The sequence below is a fragment of the Eumetopias jubatus genome, unplaced genomic scaffold (genome assembly GCF_037043125.1).
Source record: "Eumetopias jubatus isolate StellerSeaLion01/CBP00866 unplaced genomic scaffold, mEumJub1_p1.0 scaffold_9, whole genome shotgun sequence".
Lineage (NCBI taxonomy): Eukaryota > Metazoa > Chordata > Mammalia > Carnivora > Otariidae > Eumetopias > Eumetopias jubatus.
Window position 1 is genome coordinate 8,768,321 of NW_028274815.1, and position 17,642 is coordinate 8,785,962.

Here is a 17,642-nt window from a genome sequence, read left to right on the forward strand (position 1 = left end):
GGAACACAAGCAGGGGGAGGGACAGAGGGAGAAGCAGGCTTCCCGGAGGGCAGGGAGACGGATGCGGGGCTTGATCCCACGACCCCAGGATCATGACCTGAGCCGAAGGCAGACGCTTAACGACTGAGCCACCCAGGCTCCCCCTGGCATATAAAGATCTTAATTAATTTAACTGATACAGTAGTTCCATCTTCTACCTCATTTCATTTATCCATTCATTCGTCTATTGATAAGACATTTGAATTTTGGGGGTGTCTGGGTGGCGCAGTCAGTTAAGCGTCTGCCTTCAGCTCAGGTCATGATCTCAGGGTCCTGGGATCAAGCCCCACGTTGGGCTCCTTGCTCGACAGGGAGCCTGCTTCTCCCTCTCCCTCTGCCGCTCCCCCTCCTTGGGCTCTCTCACTCTCTCCCTTCTCTCTCTCACATATATAAATAAATAAAATCTTTTTAAAAAATAAAATAAAATAATCAACTTCCACATATTTTAGGACTCTCTCGGGCCCCCTCCCTCTTTGGGAGCTTTGTTTTGTTTTGTTTTGTTTTACTTTAAACAAGTAAAGCGAGAGAGGGAACACAAGCAGGGGGAGTGGGAGAGGGAGAAGCAGGCTTCCTGCGGAGCAGGGAGCCCGATGTGGGACTCGATCCCAGGACCCGGAGATCAAGACCTGAGCCAAAGGCAGACACTTAATGACTGAGCCACCCAGGCGCCCTCTTTGGAAGCTTTGTATTATCACTTTACTATCGTTCAATAAATTTTGCTTTGGGGCATCTGGGTGGCTCAGACTGTTTAAGTGTGTGCCTTTGGCTCAGTTCATGATCCCAGGGTCCTGGAATCGAGCCCCGCACTGGGCTCCCTGCTCAGTGGGGAGCCTGCTTCTCCCTCTCCCTCTGCCGCTCCCCCTGATTGCGCTCTCTCGCTCTCTGTCAAATAAATAAATAAAATCTATTAAAAAAAAGACATTTGAATTTTTGCTATTACAAACATTTATTTTTTTTTTTACAAACATTTTATGCTGCTATGAAAACTGCCTAAATTTCTTCAGCGTATTTATCTTAATATAGACTTTCTTTGGATTATGTGAATATTTAAACTTTCACATTTTGAATATTTAAAATACTTAAAATAAATAATAAATATTTAAAATTGCCATACCACTTACTATACTATGCCATCTACATTTACACTCTCCATAGTTGTAAACGAGAATGTCATTCCCCACGTCTTTCAAACACCTGAAATTAGTCAGATACTGAATTTTGCCACTGTAATGAGTATGAAATGGTATTTCAAAGTTATTTTATCTAGCCTTTCCTGAAAAGTAGTTATGTTAAGCATCTGCTTATGTTTTTAGAGTTTTCTCTTTTGGCCTATTTTTCTTCTGGATTGTTTAACTTTTTCTTAGTGAGCTCGGAGGACTACCACATGTGTTCCTGATACTGGTCCCTTGATTAATGAATACATTGCAATATCTTCTCCCTCTAATTTGTTTGTTCTCTTCTGCTACAGTAAGTTTTGGATTTCGTTCTAATTGTTTAAAATTTTTCTTTTTCACATTTAGGTCTTTAAGATAGCTAGAATTTATTTTTGTTATGTTGTAAAAGGATCTAACTTGATTCCTTTCCCTATAAAAAGAGTCATCCCAAACCATTTATTACATCTGAATCCTTTTCCACCGATGTGTCTATTACCACTACAACCATATACCACATTCCTATACGTGCATGAATCTGGTTCTGGCCTCCCTATTCACTTCCACTGAACAGGATTAAAAATCCTTGTTCCAATACCACACTTTCTAACCACTGTAGCAAAGGACAAATTCAACTACTTAATATTTTACTCCTCTTTGAAATTCTCATTACAATTTTTTTCAACATGCCATAGGAGTACCTTCATGGTAGTTTCAAGATTCTTTTCAACTAAACTTTGTTTGACAAGGAAAAAAAAAAAAGGCTTATACTGTTTCTGCATCTGGTATTTTCCTTTCACTTTAGTTCTTTCACTCTGAATTTACCAAAAGGTAGCGCGCCACTGGAAGTAGTTCTTTTTTGAGCCTCTGTCTGCCAAACACTGAGAAGCTAATGTTCACTGGACCCAAAATCCTATAGCCAGCACATAAGATTTTTCATTTCCATCTGTAGTACTTCCCTAGTGCTTTTATGGAAGACTGATGATATAGTAATTTAATTAAAATCAAAAAAGAACTGAAAATTTTACTTACAGATGCAATTGTAGCATCTTTTTCAGTGAGTTCCTGTTTGTGTCTAGCCATCATCTCTTTGATCTCAAGCTCCTTCATGATTTTCTCTTTTTCCAAATCAGAATATTGCTCTTCAGCAATGGAACGAGCCAGCTGCTCTGAATCTGCTTTGGTCAAGGTGATCTCCAGTTGAGCAGCCAAGGAGTCCCTACATTTTAATGATACATTATTTTAATGTCCAATTTTCACTAGGAGGTCAAAGTGTTTGTGTAATGCACGTCATCAACAAATTCTTACTTGGAGTATAGTAGGCACTGTTCTAGAAGAGTACATGACTATGAACAAAAGAGACAAGGATCTTATTTTTACCTTTCTTCCTGTAAGTCCTGTTTCTTCTGTTGTAACTCTTTACAAAGTTTGGTCTTTTCTTCACATTCTTCTTTAAGTTCCCTCACCTGTGTTTTATAGAGGGTCTAAATAGCAAAACAGAACAGAAACATGTCATTGCCACCACCACCATCACCACCATCATCATCAATTTTTTTTTACAAAGCAAATCAACTAATAAAAGTTCCACTAGTAATTTAGAAGTTAGATTTTCAACTGGATATCAGACTGAGGTTTCTCATTAAATGACCCCGACTGGCAGAATAAAGAGGCAAAGAAAAATTACTAATTTGTTTATTTTTTTAAAGTTTTTTTAAATTTATTTATTTGACAGAGAGAGAGAGCGAGAGCAGGAACACAATTAGGGAGAGTGGGAGAGGGAGAAGCCGACTTCCTGCCAAGCAGGGAGCCTGATGCGGGGCTCAATCCCAGAACCCTGGGATCATGACCTGAGCCAGAGGCAGACACTTAATGACACTTAACGACTGAGCCACCCAGGTGCCCCAAAATATTACTAATTTAGACAAGAAAATTTTGTTGGCTTAAATGAAACACAGGTGACATTACTACGTCATATTTTAAAACCGATCTAAAAAAGTACAAACATTAAAATGACAATTTTATATCTTTCACTATGAAAATTCTACCTCAAAAAGCCATCCTTTTTTAAATCAATTTCATAGGGTATTGTGCATTAGAACTATCATTCTAGCAATGATAACAGATCTCTGTTAAGCTATCAACAGTCATTTGCCCAGCTGTTCTTTTTATATGAATTGTGTAGTACAAAACATCCTATCCAAATCCCTGTCTGGTATTCCCTATAAGAATCTGTTCTAAAGACAAGAATCATTCTCCTAGTTCTGCAGCAAAAAAATTTTTTAAATTCTACAAATGCGATAATTTTCAAATTAATGTATCTGGAACTTACTGAGAAATACTGCTCTGCTTCAAGTTGATCCTGAAGTTCTTTCATTTGCCCATCTGCATCTTGACGTTCTCTGTGGGGACATTGAAGCAAAGGTTCAAAAAAGCTACACACATAATAAACTAGCAACTCTTGAAATGTGGTCTAGGGAACCACTGGGCATCCCCAGACCCTTAAAAAAAACCCCAAGAGGTCAAGTTATTTTCCTAATACTAATCATCACTGCATTGTTGTTTTAATTCTCATCCTCTCACGAGTGCGTATAGACTTTTCTTGAAGTTATATAACATAATGATTCATCATTCCAACAGCTAATGAATGTGTGTTTGTATGCTCTTGTGTTTTAAAATTTTCTGTTTTAATTTCTAACATAAAAAATATCATTAGATATAACTCACATAAATAAAAAATTTTAAGATAATTTTTAAGAGTATAAAGGGGTCCTGAAATCAAGTAGTGATTAAAGCAGTAATACTAAATTACATATTCTCAAACATTCACTGTAATCAGCCATTTCTGCCAACCAAGTAGAATTAAAAGAGCACCTGAAAATTGGTTATCTTAGGATGACTAAAAAAAATGACAGGGAGGGGAGGAAAGGAGTGCTCATTTTTATGTTTAAATGTGGATGTTAAATGTGCACGGATCTGTACATATTATAAAAATTCACTGAGCGCTACATATTTGTGTATTTTTTTCTGTATGTATATTACTCTTCAATAAAGAAATAAAGGTAAATAAAAAATAAGTAAAAAAAAAAAAAAAGCAAGCCTAACAACCCATTTAAGAGGTTGGGTTGAAGTAAGTTAAACGTTTGGGTTATAAAAAAAAAAAAAAAACAAACATAAAAATTACAATTATTCCAACTCAAAGCTAAGGGGGAAAAATCAAGTTGGGAGAACAACACAACATATATGATACAATTAACAAACAAAAAAACAAAAAAAAACCCCAAATCTACAAAAACCTCAACCCTATATATACTTATACAGATGTATATAGGAGAGACAAGTAAGAAGGTATGGAAGGGTAACTAACAAACTGCTACTGTTCTCTCTGGAAAGATGAACTACGTCTGCATTCATAAAGGGGAAATGCGGGTGCCTAGGTGGCTCAATCGGTTAGGCATCCAACTCTTGATTTCTGCTGAGGTCATGATCTCAGGGTTGTGGGACTGAGCCCAGTATCAGGCTCCATGCTCAGCACGGAGATTTTTGAGATTCTATCTCTCCTTCTCCCTCCCCACCCCAACATGTGCTCTCTTTCTCCCTAAAATAAATAAATAAGGGGTGCCTGGGTAGCACAGTCGGGTTAAGCATCTGCCTTCGGTTCAGGTCATGATCTCAGGGACCTGGGCTAGAGCCCTGGGTCGGGCTCCCTGCTCAGCGGGGAGCCTGCTTCCCTCTCTTTCTGCCACTCTCCCTGCTTGTGTTCTCTCACCCTCTCTCTCTCTCTCAAATAAATAAAATCTTTAAATAAATAAATCTTTAAAAAAATAAAAATAAAAAATAAAGAGGAACATATACTGTTTTTCTTTTTAATTATAGTTCTGAGAATTTTATAGGGAGAAAACATTTGAATGCCACTTGGATATTTAAAAATATATACAGGGGGCGCCTGGGTGGCTCAGTTGGTTAAACGTCATGATCTCAGGCACCTGGGTGGCTCAGTTGGTTAAGCGACTGCCTTCGGCTCAGGTCATGATCCTGGAGTCCTGGGATCGAGTCCCGCATCGGGCTCCCTGCTCAGCAGGGAGTCTGCTTCTCCCTCTGACCCTCTTCCCTTTCGTGCTCTCATTCTCTCTCAAATAAATAAATAAAATCTTAAAAAAAAAAAAAATATATATATATATATATATATATATATACACACACAGGAAGGGGGCGCCTGGGTGGCTCAGTCGTTAAGCGTCTGCCTTCGGCTCAGGTCATGATCCCAGGGTCCTGGGATCGAGACCCACATCGGGCTCCCTGCTCCGCAGGAAGCCTGCTTCTCCCTCTCACACTTCCTCTGCTTGTGTTCCCTCTCTCACTGTCTCTCTCTGTCAAATAAATAAAATCTTTAAAAAATATATATATATATACAGGAAGAAAGACTCAGATCAAATGATTTAATCATATTATTTTCAATCTGTGTATTACTTAAGGCTTTTACTCTTATTCTTATTTAACATAATTTGGTCACTTTGTTTACTTATTGGTTCTTAAAACCTCAATATAAAGGAAGTTATCATTCAATATCACTTGTCTGTGTTGTATCTGTATTTTATTAAGGTGTGTACTATTAAAAATGATGATTCTTATTTTCCTGAATCAAAAATGTGAAAGATGCTAATAATAATATATAAAAGGTCAATTTTTAAGATGATCTCATCATTACCAGCTAAGCTCACTTGCAGCAAACCTCAGTATACTTTTACTATTGTGATCTTGACAAGCTGCTCGCATTCGTTTACATCTAACTTTAAAAACCCAATATTTATCAGGTATTTAAGAAAAGTATTTTTCCCAAAAAAACCACATAATATGCACATGGTTGCAATTAAATACTACAGAATACCACAGAAAAAATTACAATGAAAGGTAACAGTCTCCTTATCCACACCCTAACCCTACTCCCCTAGAGGAATTTACTTTGTTTCACTTCTGTGTTCTGTCCTTCTGACAATTACCTCCACATCTCAGCCTATTTAAATCTGGACACAAATTTAAAATATTATTTACCAACTCTCCACTGCCAAAATAGGAACTGAGCTCTTAGCATCCCTAACCTCTCCCCAACCCCTATAATACAGGTGTATCACTGGCCTCAGCCACATAACCACGCCTCACTTCCTACTGCATCGACCACAAACCACAAGGCCCACCCCAGTTTGTGATGAGGAACTGCAACACTCCCATCCTTTATCTTGTTTTTGAAATTGCATGAGAACACGTCTAAATGTGGGTCTTTTCTATTTCCTGCTGAGTCCTTTCAATATAAAGACTTCTCTTTCAGCTATAGGAAACTGTTATATATATATATTTTAAAGATTTTATTTATTTGAGAGAGAAAGTGCAAGAGAGAGCGAGAGCATAAGCAGGGGGAGGTCAAAGGGAAAAGGAGAAGCAAACCCCCCGCTGAGCAGGAAGCCTGACCTGGGGCTCAATCCCAGGACCCCAAGATCATGACCCGAGCTGAAGGCAGACAACTGACTGAGCCACCCAGATGCCCCTATTACTTAATAACTTCCTCCACTTGGTTTCTCCAGACTTTTTTGGTGCTGGAACTCCCGGGACAGTCTCTGTGTCTTACCTATTTCTCTCATATCTTCCATGTCATTCCCTCTTGTTCTATGTCTGATGAAATTTCTTTGAATTTTTCTTTGAACCATCCTAATACATGTATATGAGTCATTCTTAACCTTTGACAGCTCTTCCTATTCTGGCTGCCCTTTTTGGATTATGCCAGGTTCTTGTTTAACGGAAACAGTATCTCCTACAAGTTTTTGATCAATTCTAATTATTACCAACAGGCTTTTTTTGGGTTTGTGCTTCTTTTTGTTAATTTCTCTTCTTTCCTTGATATATTTTTCATCTGGGGATACGTTTCCTTTTTCTTTATCATAGTCTTTCTCTTTCATACTGCACACTATCCTCAAATGCCTAGTGATACTTGGTTGTTCACTTACAAAGGAGATGACAGAAATTTTAATCTCTATGCATGTGGAAGGGGTTTTCTACCTGGCAAACTTCAGTTTAAGATGAGAGGCTTAAAAAGCCACATAAGCAGGGGACCCCTAAAAGGCAAAATGAGAACTCACTCCATACTAGCAGCTCTAATTATCTGCAAAGGGTATGCCCAATTTCTTTCTTTCTTAAGATTTATTTATTTGACAGAGAGAGACACAGCGAGAGAGGGAACACAAGCAGGGGGAATGGGCGAGGGAGAAGCAGGCTTCCCGCGGAGCAGGGAGCCCGATGAGGGGCTCGATCCCAGGACCCCAGGATCAGGACCTGAGCCGAAGGCAGACGCTTAACGACTGAGCCCCCCAGGCGCCCCTGAAACATTTTCTTCTTCACTAATACCTCACTTCATACATACTCCTGGCTGCTGCTTCCTCTGCCCTGTACATCATTAGTGAGGTTTCTACTTGCCACTACCTCATTTACTAAAGAAACTTCTTGTCTTCCAATCCCTCGTAATTCTTGATACGGATTTATGCATTTAAAAAATTCCTTTACTAAAGTTTTATTGGAATCTTGGAAGGAAGAAAAGATATGTATGTTGACCATTTTCAAATGCAAGCCTACATATAGCACTTCATATGTAAATTCCCATTGCATGTATGTATCATTTTATCCTGGTATTCCAATTACTTACATACCATCTTACCTCTCCCTAAGGAGTAACTTCTGATAAAATGCTATTAAGATTCTTAAAGGTAGGAAATGTACCTGATTCATCTTTGAATCTCCCACAGTGACTATGAGTGCCTTACACATTACAGGTAAGCATTCATTCATGCAACATTTGAGAATGTACTATGTGCAAGACATTAATTAGCGGCTGGAGAGAACAAAACAAAAAAAGAGATGGTTGCCATTCAGTGAACTTATAATGTACTAAGGTGGTTAAGACAACAAATGTGAGTTCTTTGGGGGAAAGGGGGTTAGGAACTGAAGGATTAAGAAACAACAGATCCATGTGTACTGACAAAGAAAACGAGGGGCATATACAGTAAGTACTATAAATTTGGTATAAACAAAATGTAATTAGATCAAGAGAGGAAACACAATCTAGATGTTTAATCAGCTCTTACATTCATATAACCACTATGGTTAGAGCAGATACTATGGAGAATATCTATTTAGTCAAGTTGTTTTAAGGGTCCACAGCTTGCACTCTTGACCAAAACTGGGCCAATGAATTCCATCCCAGAACTTAGGGTACTTTCTGAAATTGGGGTCCCGAAAAGTCAAATCAGAGTCTCTCCAAATAAATGAAGCTATAAGATATATCTCTAGAGCTTGTCCTTCTTTAAAGACCAAGTTTTCTGTTAAATGGAAAAAACTAGGTCTAAAATGAGAGAGAAGAATAAAGCTAATATATAGGGAAAAAACAAAGATGAAGATACCTAAATATTGTTCAAGTTTCTAGTTGTAATTTTCAAAAGTTGAAATCTCATCAAGTTTAAGAGTCTAGGCCTACGCAGGCAACAGATCAGCAAAAAGAACAAAATCTTTTAAATCATCCTCTCCTAGACAGTGTCAATATAAGAATGCTTGGTCATCCTTTCCTAAATAGTGTCAATCTTCTTGACCTGTCACAGGTCTGTAAAAACCAAGCAATTAGCAGTGATGATAAGAAGAGAGGAATCGTTGCAGTAGTATAGTAGTTTTGGGGTTGTTTTTTCTTTTTAGATTTTATTTATTTATTTGTCAGAATGAGAAAGAGAGAGCGAGCATGTGCATAAGCAGGGGGTGTGGCAGGCAGAGGGAGAAGCAGGCTCCCTGCTGTTCAGGGAGCCCGATGAGGGGCTCGATCCCAGGACCCCGGGATCATGACCTGAGCCGAAGGCAGACGCTTAACGACGGAGCCACTGGGGCGTCCCTAGTATAGTAGCATTAACAGTAACAGCCGCACTAGTAATGGCCCCTACCATTTACTGTGTGCTAAATGCTATAAATGTATCATTGTTATCCTTACAGAATGCCTAACAAGGAAGCTCTTACTGCCCCTTTTTGTAGGTTTTATGATAAAAGGCTCAAAAAGGGGGCACCTGGATGGCTCAGTCAGTTAAGTGTCCTACTCTTGATTTCAGTTCAGGTTATGAACTCAGGGTCCTGGGACTGAGCCCCACATTGGGCTCTGCGCTTAGTGGGGAGTCTGCTTGAGGATTCTCTCCCTCTGCCCCCACCCTGCTCGTGCTCTCTCACTCTCTCTCAAAAATAAATAAATAAAACTTAAAAAAAAAAAAAAGGCTCAGAGAGGTTAAATATTTTGCCTGATGCTGGTCAGCTAGTAAGTAACGGGATTGGAATTCATACCTCAATCTGTATCCAAAGCCTATGTTCTTTCCAAATAACTGGGATCCAATATGACCTTTGATCATGATTCAGAAGAAGGATTTATACTATTAATGACTGAATGGGACAAACTTTAATGGTATATTTACTGTACACCTTAAAGGATTCTAAACACTATGTTTTCTATTTTCTAAGCAAATTAAAAAGAATACTAAAGTGTATCATAAAAATGATTTAAAAATTTATATGATATTTGCTTAATAATCAAACATGTCCAAGTCCCAGAAACTGAAGGAACAAACAAAAAGTACATGGACAGTAAGCTTGAAGAACAGTGCTGAGAAGGAATCTTAAGAGCATGAAGTGAAAATCCCAGAGAGTTTCTTCTAGTCCAACAGCAACATTCTATCATTCTATCATAATAAGGTAGAAGTAGTAAGAAATCATTGGGGAAGCAAATATAATCTTCCTGAAGGACAACAGTGGCACTCAACACATTACTTATACAGAAAAAAAAGGGCAAATGTGGTCAAGACTATGAAATGATCAAAAGAAAATCACCAGGTAAGTCAAAATTAAGATAATTTACATGTGGATAGTTGTACATATTAATAAAACTTTGTCTCAATTTACTTACTTTCGAAGTTCAGCATTCTGCTTTTCCAAGCTCATTTTCATTTCCATGAGATGATTATTCTCTTGTTTTAACTGCTTTTCTGACATTTTTAGTGTGTTAACTTGCTGTGTTTGCATCTTCAAGTCATTTTGTGTAAGGCAGCGCTTCTGAGTTTCCTGCTCTATTTTTAATGTCAAATTTCTAACCTAAAAAATAAATTGTCTACTTGGTAAAATATAAGTAATGATTTGATTTTTCTTATCAATGAAGCTTGCAGCAAATATGATCATGCAAAACAGACTTTGCCCTTAGGCAGTTAATTCATTCCATGGGAATATATTTTTACATATTTCTGATGTCCTATTTAAATAAAATATGGTCTTTAAGGTAAAAATAACTTAAAAATTTTTAAGTTATGTGTCATTATTTAGCATTATCAGCCAAATTCAGTAAAATTAAAGGCTGCAGAATATTATTTTATAAGAAAAAATTTTAAATTATGAAACTATCATTACACATCATCACAGAGAAACCTGACTATGAATTTATTACATAGTTTATTATTACTTATTAGTAAACTTCATACTCACATCCTCATTTAGCACATCTTTCTGTTTAAGGAGTTCATTGATTTTCTGCTGTGACTGTTTGAGGTCACAGTCAAATATAGAGCATCTCTTCTCAGCTTCCAGCAATAGGTTCTCCACTTTCTGCTTTAACATCCTTTCCTCTGAGAGCTTTTTCTCCATTTCTATTGCCACAAAAATGGACACAATCATGAATTCACAAACAAAATATGCGTATCAAATACATGCATGACACAGTGCTATAAAAATCACAGTAAATGATGATAGCTTAAAAACATTTTTTAAATTTCCAATTTAATATTTTCATCACCCTTCTTAATGAGTTTGAAATGTCAACAGTTTCATGCTTGGAATTCAGGTATTTATTTCATTTGCAGTGTGGAAAAATCTACCACACTGCAATATTACATCTATTCCAATGGAAGTAAAATAATTCTGCCTTCACTGATGGTTCTAAAAGAGTCTTACATCTTTTTAATAAATATTTATTTTATTTTCCTGCTACTCTGTGCCTCTCGGTGTTCCTCTTCTTACCCTAAACATTCCAGGTAGATTTTTTATGATGTCTATGGCTCTTTCCATATTAGCATATTACTATGCAGAGGAAGACAATTATATTTTGGGGAAATGATAAAGGACAAAACTCTGGGGCCAAACTTCCTGAGGTTAAACCCTAACTCTAACATGTCCTAACTATGTGCCTCGGCAAGTTAATTAACCTCTCTGAGGTTCAATTTCCTCATCTCTAGAATGGTGATGACAGTACCTATCCTCCCTCATAGGGATGTTACGAAAAGATTCTGAGTTAATATTTGTGTGGCACTTAAATGCTGCCTGGCAAATGACAAGCATTTGATAAGTGCTCACTATTCAAGGAGAACGTTTAATGACCTGAGGAGAATGTTCACAGTATTATTTTAAAAGAAAAAATGCAAAACAGTATAAAATATTTCAGAGAAAATACAAAATATCCTCCTGATTAGTAAGACTGTGGTTAATCTTTATTTCCTTATACTTTCCTGTCTTTTCTAAATGATTTGTAATAAATTTTTAATGTATTAATCAGAAAAGGCTTTTAAAAGCTTTTTTTTTAAGATTTTATTTATTTATTTGAGAGAGAGTGAGAACATGAGCAGGGGGAGGGGCAGAGGAAGAAGCAGACTCCCTGCTGAGCAGGGAGCCGGACACAGGGCTTGATCCCACGACCCCAGGATTATGAGCGGGGCTGAAGGCAGACACTTAACCGACTGAGCCACCCAGGCGCCCCTTAAAAGCCTTTTTAAATCTTGAAGTGAAGAGCAGGCAAAGTCTATCTCTAAGCAAGTGATTTCATATTAAATGCCAGTTATTACCATTACAGAATTACCTTTTGATGTACTGATTAGAAAATCTGTTCAAATTCAATTGGGCTCCTCTGCTCTTTCATACCTAATGCTTGATACCTGATTATCATTGATTAGTTATATAAACCTATGAATTTTCAATTTTTAATGAACTGTCTTCAAAAGTGTGAAAAAAATGAAACTATTCTTCCCATTCTATTAGTAACAACTAATATTTCTAAGTACTTTCCCCCATCGTTGCACTTGGTTTTCACAACAATCTAATACTCTAATTGTCTCTTCAGAGGAAACAATGAACGAAAGAAAAAAAAAAGGGTAACTGTGGACAAGGTCGCATAACTAGTAATTCATTAGTAAGCCATATTCTTAATCAAAGGAAGCCATGACATGCAGTAGAAAGAGCAAAGGCTTTTAGACCCAGACATGGACAGATGTACTCACTTAAAAAAATCACCCTAATGTGGGCACAGAGAATAGAAAGGGGCACAAGTGAACTTACTGAGGTGATGAAAACACAGATTCCACAACTTGTTTTGAATGGTGGTTACATGTGTGTATTACAATGTGAAAAGTGCCTGCATTTTATCGCACCTAAATTATACCTCAAAAGAAATTCAACTCTATCTTCTAAGCCACTGACAGGAAACACGACCCAATAACTTCCTCTCTTCTAATTAGATTTTTCTAACTAAAGCACTCATTTAATCTCTTAACATCCTTAATTAGTGCCTTAAACTAAACTGATTTTAACCAAAAAATCTCCAATTTTAATTACATTCAATAATTGAAAAGCTATTTCTTTGCTAAGTTATTCATAACTGTTGTGTTTCAGTATGAAATAAAACTTCTGCTTAAGAGTTCTATGAATCTTTCACAAGAGTATTTTATTAATTTCCTTTGGAACTTCAAATCCATCATAATTATAAGCAGTCAGTTAGGAAAACAAGAAATTATCCTAAGACAATTCCAAGATACATGCTGGTTTGTGGAAAAGTTAACTCTGTTATCTTACCCTATACTCCTTAGTAGTGGATGACTTTGACCAAATCTAGCTAGGATCTTCATCATGCCAGAGTTCAAAATATTCAATGAGCTTATATTCTAGTTAGGTCAGCCACTATTTTTAAAACATTTATCTTACATAAACTGGCAACAATTTTATTATAAAAACTGGTGAAATGTCAAACCAAATATTACAAAAAGAGGTATCCCCCCAAATCTGAATATATCTAGAACTTCATGCTCTGTATGCTTGTTACTACTGATACCACTGAAATATTAATTTCTCTCTGATCCTTAAATTTGGTTGAGTAATTTTGTGTTTGGGCCTTACTATCTTAGAAATAACTGTTGCCATAAAGGAAAAAAGTGATATGTATATAAAGCTTCCCTAATGTTTTTTTCTCTCCAGTTCCCAATATTTGACAATAAAATGTAAAAAATTATTTTTCAAAATCAAAGTTGACTACAGAATCAATTCTTAGTATAATGCTGTGGGAAAACTCTTAGGAAAAAAGCATACCTTTCATGGCTTCTGATTTTGCTTCTTCAATGGATTCATAAATCTTATTTTTATCTGCCAGCCGTGCTTTTGTAGCCTTATGCTCAGCTTCTTCTTGTTCTAAGCTCTGCTGTATAACTTTTAGTTGGTATGTCATATCTATTTCCATGTTGTTCTTTTCCTATTAAAGATTTAAAATAGCAACTATCAACAAAAAAGACTGGCTCACAATTTCAAAAACTTATAAAGTTGTTTTTTACAGGCTAAGAATGTTCAATACCTTTCCTCCTCTCTTCACTCGAACTTCTTATAAAAGTGATCCATGGAATCCACCCTCCCATGGCACCCATGTCCCATCCCTCCACTCTACTGTTTGGAGATCTGCACTGAGGGCCTTTGACCTCAAGAGAGTAACCAATGATATTCTCAACATCAGATTCAACAAACAATTTTCAGTCTTTATCTCATTTAGACTCACTGTTGCCCTTGAAACTATTTCCTTGACATACCTGACACTGAACTCACTTAGTTCCCCGCTTTCTGTTCTCATCTTTTCTGTCACTTATGAAGTTTTCCCCCAGCTGCTCCTTGAATGTTGGTGTTCTCTGAAGGTAGTGTTCTTCAGCCACAAAGCTTCTCCCCCTTCGTGTATCATTATTTCTCATTTTTAAAACATATCTATTATTTCCCTTTGCTGTATCTAAAGATAAATTTCCAGGACCCTCTACCATTTACCCTCTCATATTCTACATAGGGGACTTGTTTTAAGTTGGGAATCTTTTTTTTTTTTTTTTTTAAACTTTTTATTTATTTATTCATGAGAGACAGAGAGAGAGAGAGAGAGAGAGGCAGAGGGAGAAGCAGGCTCCCAAGGAGCAGGGAGCCCGATGCGGGACTCGATCCCAGGACCCTGGGATCATGACCTGAGCCGAAGGCAGATGCTTAACCATCTGAGCCACCCAGGCGCCCTAAGTTGGGAATCTTTAACAATAGATGTCAATTTCCTATTTATTCTCAAAAAGATTTTATAATTTTTTGTTCTCTACAGTTTGTATCATAAATGTAGATATTGCTTCTGTTTTTCAAATAAATCTTTAATATTGAAAATGGTTTTTTCAATCTACCAACAGAGTAATCTACTCTGCCCTGAAAAACCACTGTTCTAAACGATCTCTTCGCAAATAGGTTTTTCACTCATAGGGCTTCAGCTACTTCTGTACCAATGACTCTCAAATATTTCTAGCTTCAACAAACAGTTTACTGCTTTGTAAACATCCTAATTTGGCTGACTCACAGGCACCTCAAACTTAGGACTAAAGTGGATTTGTCATTGTCTCTTCTCAAAGAGCTGTTTTCCTTTTTTCTTTTTTATTTAGCGGTACCACTATATATCTTGTCACAAAGTAGGAACCTAGAACTCATCCTTAAATAAGTACCACACACATGCCTCATCTAATTAATCGCTAAGTGCTGCCAAATAGTCTTCCTCCAAATATTTCTCAGATTCATCCTTATTTTCCATCCTTTTAACCACTGTACTAGTTAATTCTCCATTATCTGAATTACTGAAAAAGCCTCTGACTAGTCTCCCTACCTCTTATCTTGTCCCCGTCAAATTTATTCTCTTCATGGTACACAATGATCTATCTTAAATGTACCTCTAGTAAGAGCATCCAATTTAAAGTCCTTCAGTGGCTAGTCCATTACCTAAAGAAACTAAGTTTAAGAGAGTATTCAAAATCTTTCATGATCTAGCTCATGCCTAGCTCTGTAGCCTCATTCTGGTCACTGAATTCCTCACACTTAACATTAGGACCATACCGCTGTCTTCAGGCCAATTTTGGTCTGATGTCTATTTTTGTAAAATTTCACTGGAATATAGCCACACCCATTCCTTTATGTACTGCAGCAGAGCTGAGATGCAACAGAGACCATATGGCCTTCAAAGCCTGAAATATTTATCATCTCTCCCTTAAAAGATTAAAATTTGTTGACCCCTGCTCTGTACTCCAGAAATACTGAACAGTTTGCATTAAATACACCAACTATCCCTTTTCTATTTTCCATCCTCTGTACCTTTGCTCATGCTGTCTTCCCCAACTCAGAATGTGCCTTTACCTTGCCAACCAATCCTGCCCTGTCAGACTGGGGCTTTATTCTGTGCATCCAATATACCCTATTCATTCTTCTACCATTCTATTTACCCATGCTGCATTAGAATTATCTGTGTACCTTATTATTACTTCAGAAGCTACTCATTAGATTGTGAGACTTACTTTATTCAATTTTTTTTTAAGTAGGTCCCATGCCCAACATGGAACTTGAACTCATGATCTTGAGATCAAGAGTCACCTGCTCTACCATTTGAGCCAGCCAGGCACCCAACTGTGAGACTGTTAAAGGCAAGCAAGGACTGCATCCTGATATTTCAACCCAGATGACACATTTAAATACTTAAACGAATGAATAAATAAGTGAACAAAAATACCACATTAACTGCACAGTCTAGAAATTATCCCTGGCTTATAGTATTTTTAAAGAAAAACTTCTAAATGCCAAAGCCATGATAACTTTCTATCATTTTTAAGACATAAGTCAAAATTTGAGTTTTCCTTGGATCCCTAAGGAGAAACATCCACTGAAAGCATACTGATTTCTCTTATTTTATTTTTTTTTAAGATTTTATTTATTTATTTGAGAGAGAGAGAGAGAGCACACGAGCAGGGGCAAAGGGAGAGGGAAAAGCAGACTCCCCCGATGTGGGGCTCAATCCCAGGACCCGTGGGATCATGACCTGAGCCAAAGGCAGCTACTTAAGCAACTGAGCTACCCAGGTGCCCCTGATTTCCCTTATTTTGAAGTTTTCCAATCTGAAATTCTATAGTCATTTTCTTAGAAAATATAAAGCCGAATATGTTTTACCTTTTCCAAATCAGTAAGTCTCTCCTGTAGTTGTCTCTTCTCCATCTCTGCTTTTGCTAATAAGATTTTGCCATTCTTTAAATCTTCTTCTAGGCCAGATATTCTACCTAAAATTGCAAAATTTTAAAAACAGTAAGCCCACATATTAAATTAAGAGTAAAAAATTTTAGAATTCACCTCATAGTTTGGAGCTATTATTTATGAGTAGTTTTATAACTGTTGGTAGAGTGCCTTATAGTGAAGTCAACTGAAAACCAAACTACCACCTTGAGAGGTGGTTTGACAACCTAAAATATTTCACACTAATTTAAAGTAAACCTTCTATTCATAAAAGTTTGTATCAATGCATTTCCAACACCCTAACTTCACATAACAGAGTAGTATATTCAGAAATGTGCTACTCGAACACATTATCCATCATCTAAAGTTACTGCCAAAGTACAAATCACCAAGATGAATTCAAGTGTAATCTCTACTTTTAATACCTTGTAAGTCATTAATTATCTCGGATCCGTGAGTTCGGTCCCTCCTTTCAGATTCTAGAACTGACTGAAGATTGATAAATTCCTTTTCAAGTTTTAACTTAGCAGTCTCCAGCAGGCAATTTTTATCTTGAAGATCTCTATTGTTAGATTCCAGCTGCTGAATCTGTTTTGAACTTTCTGCCTGGGTTTTTCTTAACCGGGCCGCAGTATCAGATTCTGTTCTCAGCAAAGCATTGGTTTCATCCAGCTGTTATTCCATTCAAAATCAAACAACAACAAACACAGGCATATATAATGAAAATACTTCCATTTAGTACCCCATTACAAACTATTTAAAATAAGAAAAAAACTAAGAATATTTTCCTAATGATTTCCCTTTAAAATCTCCCTTTAAAATCAGAGGCAAAGAAGGCCTTTTTGTAACATTGCCAACTAAAAGTATTATTATCATTAAGAAATTTCAATATCCTTACTACAACTGAAATTTCAATATCCTTACTACAACTGAGATCAACCTACTTGTCTCTGGAGCTGATTCACTTTCTCAGTGGATATTTGAGAGTTCTGATTTCTTTTTTTCAAATCTTCAAGTTGATCCTTTAAACTGTTAACTATGATAAAAAGCATTTCAGTGGCAAGCTTCAACACAACACATACATACATA

The 17,642-nt window shown here is 36.9% G+C and overlaps 2 protein-coding genes across 2 annotated transcripts in view; one reads left to right on the forward strand and one right to left on the reverse strand.

The window, feature by feature from the left end:
* The window catches only part of SLC66A3 (solute carrier family 66 member 3), a 75,337-nt gene that overhangs the window by 34,028 nt on the left and 23,667 nt on the right, over window positions 1–17,642 (forward strand). The gene's annotated exons all lie outside the window — the stretch shown is intronic.
* Window positions 1–17,642, reverse strand: part of ROCK2 (Rho associated coiled-coil containing protein kinase 2) — a 144,154-nt gene that overhangs the window by 14,662 nt on the left and 111,850 nt on the right. Inside the window, exons 15-23 of the mRNA XM_088026319.1 lie at window positions 17,498–17,589; window positions 16,979–17,225; window positions 16,494–16,600; window positions 13,593–13,752; window positions 10,731–10,891; window positions 10,162–10,346; window positions 3,520–3,589; window positions 2,571–2,674; window positions 2,223–2,409 (exon numbers count right to left, since the gene is read on the reverse strand). Coding sequence (XP_087882445.1) covers window positions 2,223–2,409; window positions 2,571–2,674; window positions 3,520–3,589; window positions 10,162–10,346; window positions 10,731–10,891; window positions 13,593–13,752; window positions 16,494–16,600; window positions 16,979–17,225; window positions 17,498–17,589 — 1,313 coding nt within the window. The remainder of the gene's footprint in view (window positions 1–2,222; window positions 2,410–2,570; window positions 2,675–3,519; window positions 3,590–10,161; window positions 10,347–10,730; window positions 10,892–13,592; window positions 13,753–16,493; window positions 16,601–16,978; window positions 17,226–17,497; window positions 17,590–17,642) is intronic.